At 42.0% G+C, this 9,700-nt stretch overlaps 1 protein-coding gene across 2 annotated transcripts; it reads right to left on the reverse strand.

The window, feature by feature from the left end:
• Positions 1-4,662: 4,662 nt before the first annotated feature.
• Positions 4,663-9,321, reverse strand: LOC135976060 (fibrous sheath CABYR-binding protein-like). 2 transcript variants are annotated; one of them, XM_065570435.1, is made up of 2 exons: positions 9,167-9,321; positions 4,663-7,705 (listed from the first exon to the last, which is right to left on the reverse strand). In XM_065570435.1, exon 2 carries the CDS (start codon positions 7,534-7,536, stop codon positions 5,527-5,529), a length of 2,010 nt encoding a protein of 669 aa, XP_065426507.1. In that variant the 5' UTR covers positions 7,537-7,705; positions 9,167-9,321; the 3' UTR covers positions 4,663-5,526. The 2 variants fall into 2 exon arrangements, with proteins under 2 accessions (XP_065426507.1, XP_065426508.1); XM_065570436.1 differs by having other exon boundaries at positions 9,101-9,219.
• Between the last annotated feature and the right edge of the window lie 379 nt (positions 9,322-9,700).

The following is a 9,700-nucleotide window of genomic DNA, read 5'->3' on the forward strand; positions in this document are numbered from 1 at the left end:
ATTTTTAATATTTTCTCTAATCAGAGCTTGCCTTAAAAACAAAAACAGTACATGTGTAAAACACACAAACACCCAACCCATCAAGAGGCAAAATAGGATTTAACTCACTCTCGAATGGTTGCATTGGCTCTGTGGCAACAATGAAGAGAGTTTGGTGTTTATGAAGCAATTTGGAGATTGGTATCGATTCCACAATGTAAACACACTAAGACATAACATTAATCTGCCATTATGGAATGGTCTTTTCCTGTTTCTGAGGCTGGCTAATATTTTAAGAGCATTTAAGTTAAGTGACTTTATAGCTTAAATCCCATTGATTTCATGTGATACTTAGGCACTTCTGAAAATTTACCTTGAACCTTTGTTATTCAGAGAAGTTTGTATTCAGATAGATACTTTCTATAGGCCCATTAATATTTAAAAATAATGAAATAAAGAAAGAAAGAAGATAGACTCCCTTTAATTTGAGAACAGTAACAGCTGCATCCAAGGTCTCACCTAATTGGTTTACAGGACTAAGAAGTGAAAACCTTGTGATTATAGTCCATAAACTGCAAGAAGTAAAGAAAATTTCTTCTGATATATACTATTATTGCTATTAAGTTACAATTAAGTTACACTTGCTCCCATTAAAATACCACAATAGGCTTACTACTGCCTGAGGATGAAGTTTGGCTCTGCAGTACCTTGAGGAAAAAAATAAAAGACCCATTATAATAACCAAGGGAAGCATGAGAACTTAAATGGAAAGATGATATAGATAAACAAGTATCTCCTTATCAACTCAATATGAAATTTCTTCCAAACAATCTTAATAGCTCTAAAACTACAGCCTATGCCAGTTCAACAACACCTATGTTGAAAATGTCAGACTGGTCTTAAATAGGGTTGGGTAGTCACACAGAACCCCTTCCCCCAGCTCCATGAACATTAGTTCCACTGAATTACTATTCCTTTGCACCATGTTTCCTGTCTAAACGGGGAAGGAGCAGAATTCTATGGCTTTTGGAACATCCTGTGGCTCATCCCCTTAAATTCAGATTGTAGATTTTTGTGTATGTGGCCATTGTGTATTTAAATATTACAAATAAAGTAAAACTGAAATGCAACATGGTGCCACATTTGTTCATGCAAATCAGTGATGAGTTAACAATGCATGAAGTAAATTAATAGATTAGCGGCTGTACAACAGTTGATATGCTAGTGGGTTTATAATTAAGGGATGATGTTTGTGAAACTATAGCCCATGGTTTTATTCTACCCCAAGGACTAAGGGCTGAAAATTAATCCCTGTCACCTGTTTTCTTCTGTCTGAAAGTGTCAGAGTCATGTAATTATACATTTTACTGTGGTTGTAGAATAGATTGACATCCCCAGCCTCAGATGATTGCCCACTATTGGATATGGCAGGATTGCAGACATCACACCAAATTTAGGGCCTGTCTAGAGTTGATCCTGATCAATTCCATGTGTGAACACTCTTATTCTGGAATAAGAGTGACTTATTAGTGCTTTTATACCTTAATTCACTCTGAAAATGGGTTAAGCAGAAAAGGAACAAGAGTATGTGTCCCCACCCAGGAAGTTGCTCAGGAACAGCTATCGCTCTTTAAACACGTATCCTACCTTAATGTAATTTGCTATCAAGTGTTGACAAGCCTTTACTCTGTTCACTGGTAGAAAATGAGATGTAAGCATTAAGCACATCCTATGTGAAAAATGCAAAGACAAATCTTAATTAAAAAACAAATGAACCACAAATGAAAAAATGGAAGACAAGTCTTGCTCCCCCTCCACACTAAAACCAGAGATGGATTTAGGCAGGGAGAAATGGATCACGTGATCTTGGTCCCAACATTTTCCAAACGGGCTCCCAAAATGTGTGATGCCAAAACTGATCTTAGGATCCTGCACAATCATTCCCTTTCATGACCCTTTCCTATGGAAATGTGGAAACAGGTTTCAAGCTATTTTTAGCCTTTATCCATCCCTACCCACTTCCTGCTTTCTAGTGTGGTTTAGAACCTATCTTGCATAAAACCAAACGGGCCACCTGGCTCTAATCTGTGACTACAGTTGTTTTCAGAATCTCATTGATTTCTAGATTATTTCTGACACTTACTCAAATGCTTTTGTATATTTGCAATTGGGTTTCAGTGTAACTGAAAGACAGAATCAGCAGATGATTAATATGGAAAATATCTGGCAATTAACAATTGAAATTAGTTCATAGTTTGCTAAGTCTAAGGTACTGGTGGTGAATTCACAGAAACTGGAATAAATCAGCAGTTTGCAAACTGTGGTCTCTGGAGTACTGCAGGCCCAAGCAGCACTTACTGGTGCTCTGCACAGAGCTGTTTGATTGCAAGGTTCTGGCATTTCCTCCTTCTTTCCACCTGCTACTGCAGAAGTGCATGCTCTTCACAGAAAAAAAAAATAAGTTGCAAAATCTCCACGTTCACAGCTTCTAGTACTAGCCACAGCTAAATTATAACAAAAGTGGAAACAGGAGATGCTCCTCAGGACTAAAGAAACCAGTGGATCAGTTAGAAATCACTAAGGCCCAGATCCAAAGATACACCTCTACCTCGAAATAACGTTCTTGGGAGCCAAAAAATCTTACCGCGTTATAGGTGAAACCACGTTATATTGAACTTGCTTTGATCCACCGCAGTGCGCAGCCCCCGCCCCCCCGAGCACTGCTTTACCGCGTTATATCCAAATTTGTGTTCTATCGGGTGGTGTTATAATCGAGGTAGAGGTGTATTTAGGATCCTAGCTTCTACTGAAATCAATGGGAGTTAGGAGCCTAAATAACTTTGGGGATCTGGGACAAAATACTTTCCCAAGAGCGTGAACATGAGGGGAATGTTGTCCATGAGAGCTTATTTTTAATGAGACACACTATATTATGATTTGGTCCTCACTGTGAAAATGTTTGAGAACTGCTAGATTAAATTATTTGGTTGACTCTATATAGACAGAATACATTGGTATGGTTTAATAAAAAATGTTATTTATGAAAACAGTTCCTATAATAGCTGCTTTTTATTAGAAGATCTCAAAGTACATTATAAATAAGAACAGCCCTACTGGGTCAGACTGTGCTGCCGGTAGGCCCTCAGTCAGCAGCCGCCACTCTCCAGCTGCCCAGCTCTGAAGGCAGCAGTGCAGAAGGAAGGGTAGCAGGGTATTGCTACCCTTCCTTCTGCACTGCTGCTTGTGGGCTGCTGCCTTCAGAGCTGGGTGCCCAGCCAACAGCTGCCACTCTCTGGCTGCCCAGCTCTGATGGCAGCACAAAAGTAAGGGTGGCATTACTATGACAACACCCCCACTCCATAAAATAACCTTGTGATCCCCTGGAACTCCTTTTTGAGTCACAACCCCCAATTTGAGGAACACAGGTATCCCCCATGAAGACTGTATAGTGTAGGATAAAAGCATACAAAAGACCAGATTTCACAGGGGCAGACCAGATTTCATGGTCCCTGATGTGTTTTTCATGGCCGTGAATTTGGTAGGGCCTTAGAAATACAACAAGCTGACAGGGTCACACGTAGGGTTGCTCAAAAAATTGCAAATCTATTTCCTGGCAATTTGAGAGACCACTCTTTGGGCAAGGTAGTCTGACTCAGAAGCCATGTCTATAGAGGAAGCATAAGGGACCTAGAAATGCAGCTTCCACATAGCATTGACAGCTTCAGCCACAGACTAAGGCTACATACATATTGTGCCCCACAGGTTTGTGAATTACAGAGTACATTTAAATGGTGCATTCTAACTAACCCATGTGGGCACTGCTGGCATAAACTCAAAGGTACCCAGTTCACATTAACTTTGTTCTCTTTTTAAAAAGGACAACATTAATGTTAACTAGGTACTTTTTAGTTTGCACCAGCAACATCCGCATGGGGCAATTAGAACACAACATTTTGGTGTGCTCTGCAATTCACACCTCTGTACTCTGCAATGCAGGGCAGAGAAACTTTGGTTTGGGACAGATTGACATGAAGCTCATTCTGCTTTAGGAATGCAGAAATTTTGTTTGAAGAAATTTTAAAATACTCCTACACACACTCCTCAATCAAGGTTTCCTAAAGATTTTGTTCCTGGAAGAGTTTTGACTTTTCATCCCCTTTAGGAAGAAAAGGAATGTCCAAATTTCATACAAGATGGAAATTATCTCCCCCAGCCCCAATTGTTACTAGTTAGACTGATGATGAAACAGTCATTGCTTTAATAAATATATTTTCATATTCTAGCACTGAAATTTGCAGCAGTGAACCATAGAGAAGCTTTTTGTTGCCATCAGAATTCAGTAACAGTAACTAGATGAAGTGTTCAGGTGTGATGCCAGCCCCATTCCTGATAGAAGCCTGAGACAGAGTGGGATCACTTGGTTTGTAGTTTGATACATCTTAGGAACCAGCCACATTGTGTTTGCATGTGTTACACCTCTGAATGTAGGACACCTGTGCCTTGTAGAGGCAAAGTTGAATGTTGTCAACCACAGAGAGATAAGTGGTAAAACAACCCTTCTCCCCCATTCCTCACTTTCTGCCCAAGAAACCAGCTAGCATTTGAAACTAGTCCAGAAAGAAAGGAGTAAAAAAAAAAAAACAAAAACAAAAAAAACCACCCTTCTATGGTAACAGAGTATGTGTTTGTATTTGTTAATTCTGTATATCCAACTATCACATTAGAAAGATCACAGGACTGTACATGTTCAAGTACAAGAGACATTAAACGTGATACTGAGAAGCAGGCACAAGCATTAATGATCAGTAAAGACATCATTTATTGAAAGTCACAAACATTAAAATGTTACTTGAGCAATCTCAAGGATTTCTCCATTCACTAATACTGTATAGCAGCTGTGCAGACACCCCAATACATTTGTACCATCTAAAATAAGTTAAATAGTTTTAATCCATCTGACAGTGGTAGTTTATTCTTTCCATACAATCTATCAAGACAAAAGCAGACTCTCCTTCTACAAGTAACGGGTTAAACGCAGAGTTATAGCCCAAGAACTTTGTTAGCAGCATTCAGATATTAGACAGTGAATGGCATAGGGGGATAACATAGCAGACCAAAAAAAAAAAAAAAAAAAAAAAAAAACACGCATTCCCTGACTATGTTAAAGTGTGGATCTATAAAAAAAATACCCCACACAAACACAACACACCATTGTGTATGTGGATCTGATTGGCTTGGCCCAAATGGAAAACCAGGCTCCCAAATCCACATTAGAAGAGTGGAAAATACAGGAAGATGCACTGCAAATTTGGACAGTCACATAATTTACAGGACATTGAGAAACTGTATTATGGGCATTTCCCCTGTGGCATGCTTGGTATCTGCCTCCCAGCCTTACTGTGTGGGACAGTGGTTTGGGGGCAATTATGGCTGAAGAGCAGGAATTTAATGGAGAGAATATTTAATGGCGTTAAATATCAGTGTTCAGTTTGTCCATTTTACTCTGACTCTGGTGATTCAGCTGAATCACAGTTGGTTACTGGAACTTCAGGTGCAACAGGTCCTTCTGCACAGGCTATAGGGCTCAGACATGGAGTCAGTTAGTTCTGTTCGCTGGGGCTCCTCTGAAGCAGGTGCAGTGTCACTGTTAGCTGTGGAGTCTGGTGCTAGGGCCATTCCACCCTCAGATCCTTGGGTTTCTGAGGGTCTGGGAGTCTCAGCATTTTCAGCCTCCTCTTCCCGTTTGCTCTTGCATGCTTTGGGCACTGCGCGGTCCAAAAGCTGGCACTTTTCTACAGGACTTTCAGGAACATGAGAAACGGGCAGTTCTACTAGAAGAGGTGCCAGATGCTCCACATTCAGCTGCTGCTGCTCTGGTTTTGGTACCTCAGTGGCCTCTAGTTCGGGGGCCTGATCTTCCTCCTCTAGAATTGCACAATTCCCCCGTCTCTCCTTGTATCCTGTACGAGCACTAGGGGACTGGGAATCCGTGTCATTCTGCTGACCCTGGTTCTCCTTCAATTCTGTGGTCTGTGCAGGATGTAGAGTCTCCATCTCTTGTGTGACCTGTGCAGTAGACTGGGTCTTGTCTATTGTTAGTTTAATAGGAATGGTCACAGGTTCCAGTGGACCCTCTTGAGAAGCCTTGGGTTCTGCAGGGCCCACGCTAATGTCTTCCGTAATCTGCATGTTTTTAGTAGTACCCTGTGGCGCCTCTATGGTCTGTAGAATTGGCTGGGTCTCCAGTGGACCTTGTGCTACAAGCTGGGCTGTTTGTTCTTTGGTTTGTGCAGCAGGGTAGGCCTCAGCTGCATCTTGTACAGTCCAACTTTCTCTTGTATTACATGCAGTGGTTTGGACCCGCTCCTCTTGCGCAGTCTGCAAGGCAGGTTCAGCCTGCTTAGTCACTTCTGTGGTGCATGCAGCGGACAGGGACCGGGCAGCAGGCTCTCTGTCCTGTGTAACAGAATGGGCCCTAGACTCTAGTACTCTGTCTGCATCAGGCCAAGCCTCAGTTTCTTCTGTTCTCTCTCCAGCAGACTGAATCACCCCAGCCTCTTGTTCAGACTCTACAGCAAGTAATGTCTCAGTCTCTGAAGCAGGCTGGGTCTCCCCAGTGTCTTCCGTGGCCTGTGCAGACGTCTGGATCGCTGCTCCTTGCAGTCTTTTTCTAGCAGACTGTGCTTCAAGAGGGTGCTGTGGAATCTCTTGCATGCTCTGTGTAATAGGTTTAGCCTCACCAGTGTTTAGTGCATCCCATGCAGCAGCCTGTGCCCCCTCAGTGATCCATGCAGCAGGCTGTTCCGCAGCAGTCTCTTGCTCAGTCTCAGATACGGGCTGCACCTCTCTTTCTTGAGCAGTCTGTAGAGGAGGCTGGGTTTCACCAGTGTATTGGTGAGTCTCTTGCATGTTCTCGGCAGTAGGTTGGACCTCAACAATCTCTGCCGTTCTCTGTACGCTAGTCTCCATCTCACCAGCTTCTTGCATTGCCTCAAGTGCAGGCCGATCTTCTATGTAGTCTTCTGTGATGCATGAATCCAGCTGCCAGTCCTGTTTAATAGGTTGGGCCTCAGGCTCTTGCTTGATCTCTGCATCCAGCAGAGTTTTACTCACTTCTAGACCCTCTACTGGCATCTCTGCAGCATGCTGGAACTCCTCATTATCTTTTGGGGTCTGTACAATAGGTTGCCTGTTCTGTGTTGTCTTTGTATTAGGCTCAGCTTCTCCAATCTCTTGCTCCATCTTTGCAGCAGGCTGGGCCTCAGTATCCTGTGAGGCCTTGCCTGTGCTCTGTGCAGTAGTCTGGGCTTCATAGCCTTGTACAGTCTGCAGAGCAGACAGGGTTTCTTCAGTGTCTTCTGGTGTCTCTTGTGAGCTAGACGCAGTGGTTTGCTCAATGTCTTTCCTAGTCCCTGTGAAAGGCTGGCTCTCGGTGCATTCAGAAGCATGTGCAACAGCCTGTGTCTCATTAATCTCAGCAGCTCCTTCAGCCTTCTGGTCCTTACATTTCTTACAAATCCTACAGAACCCCTTCTTCTTACTGAGTTGGCACCCCATGCTGAAGGCCTACAACAGCAGCCCAGCTAGAAATATTCAGAAGTGGCTTCACTCTTGTTGATGCTCTTAGTATAGTGCAGGTAGCAGGGCTTTTCCTGGAATAAAGGAGAGTGTGAAAGGCTCTTGCTTTCTGTGCCAGAAGTATCCTAGTAGCCAGTAAACATCCCACCTGCAAGATATTAACAAATTCATTAACACCCATGGAGTTTGGCTACTTAGGCTTGCAAAAAGAAATTAAAGTTTAGGCAAGGGAGAAATATTCATTTAGTCCTTTTTGTTTTATCCTTTTGCACCCCATGCTAAGTATCTTTGGGTAAATAAATTAATTGACTCAAACACCTTCTAAAAAAAACCCCCACCATTAATTGTCCCCTGTCATGGGATCCTGGGGCAAAAGCACTTACAGCTGTCAATCACTGTTGGGTTAATATGTTTAGTAGGTAAGAGGGCTGTAGCACAGAGATCCACTCTAAAGGGGTAGGATCACAGTTTCACCCAGTAAAAGGTGTAGGTAGCAAAACCTGTCCCCAAAGGGATATACTTGAGAGGACCTAAGAGGGGTTTCAAGCACAGTGTGGCCTGCAAAAAATGACAGTTACCTATAATAGAAAAGTGTTTACTGCCTGCCTCTCATCTCTTTAGTCTTCCCCCTCCCCCCCCAAAAAATTAATCTGGATAGCCCCTCCATATTAGATACAATGCATCTCTAGGTTTAGTCTCATGGATTTACAAGTTAAGAAGTTTAAGCTTTAAACTAGCAACTCTTCCTGAAGAATTTAAAACCAATCTGGGGTTGTCTCATAGCAAGATGAACAATAAAGCCTGTGTAATTAGCTCTTATGATGCACTCAGGTTACTCGCCCACAGCTAAATTGGCTCTGTAGAGCCAACTCAATAGCAGTTTTGCGTTAAGCAAGTTGGGGTACTGTTTCACATGACCACTTCCCAAATGGCAGACACACTGAGATACAGAGTTGTTCTGTCATTGCACAAGATATGGTACTTAACCTCAAACAGGAGCAAGCCTACATCATTGACATTAGGCAAAACATTTTCAGGCACAAGACATCTGTAAGGGCAGCTATGGTTAGCAAAGCAACTTTTTATTAAAATGTACAAGGCTGTATTTATTCAGAATCTTATCTGCCTACTTTAGTGACAAGGAAGTTACTGCTTTTCACATTTCATCTTTGCAAGTCAGTCCAGCTGAGAGGCAGAGAAATTGTCTACTGGTTCAGGCAAAGGGGAACTTTTTAATAACTTACACTTGCAGGAGTAAGTTGTGCCTCAGACAACCCCTGTACAAATCAGTTTGCCATTTGGCAAGACAATAGGGCACCATAAATATAACTGAGCAGGCATTAGCTTTGCAACCCCTCCCATTACAGAAAATACATATGCCTCCCAATATTATATTTACAGAATCATTTTTTAGATAACCAGCCACACAACCAAGATCCTTTCTCACAGTGTCTATATACCACATATAGCCACACATATTATTAGACCATTAGGCTTCAGAAACATACAACAGAAGAACCACATCCAAAGATATATACCTTACCCCTTTTTAAAACTGTAATGAAAGATCTAGAGAAGTATTTGATTAATCACATAAATACCCACTTACCAAGCCCCTGTAAAATAATGATAGGCTTTAACACTACAGTTTCAATTAATCTCTCAACACCTCTCTGTCCCCAAGCTGGATTTAAATAGGGCTGTGTAGCACCAAAATCACTTTCCCCCAAGTCCCTGAACATTAGTTCCTCCGAATGACTGTTCCCACACTCTATGATCCCTGGTGTAAGTTGTAAGAGCTCCATTGACTCCAATGGAGCAATGAAAATTTACACAAGCAGAAGCATACACTGGTAATAATACCTTTCTGTGTACCAAAGGGCAATGTTATACATGTGGCAATTTTGTACTAATCTTTATGTTTTGTGACCCTGAAGGTTGAAGTGATGAGAGACACACACTGTCCTTTTTAAGAATCTCAACTAACTATTCTTAATTTGATATTCTAACAGATAAAGGAAGCCCTTGAGCTAGCTGAACTGGTTTATTAGTTATGAAAAAGTAGCAAGATAGGACTATTACTCTGCAGTTTCATCAAGTCTCAGGCTTCAAATACAACACATTCCTAGGGGATACTACTTAG

Source organism: Chrysemys picta, chromosome 16 (assembly GCF_011386835.1).
Source record: "Chrysemys picta bellii isolate R12L10 chromosome 16, ASM1138683v2, whole genome shotgun sequence".
In the NCBI taxonomy this organism is placed as follows: domain Eukaryota; kingdom Metazoa; phylum Chordata; order Testudines; family Emydidae; genus Chrysemys; species Chrysemys picta.

What these genes read in the sequence shown, in the direction of transcription:
- LOC135976060 (XM_065570435.1), bottom strand. Translation starts at nt 7,536, where the DNA reads ATGGGGTGCCAACTCAGTAAGAAGAAGGGGTTCTGTAGGATTTGTAAG.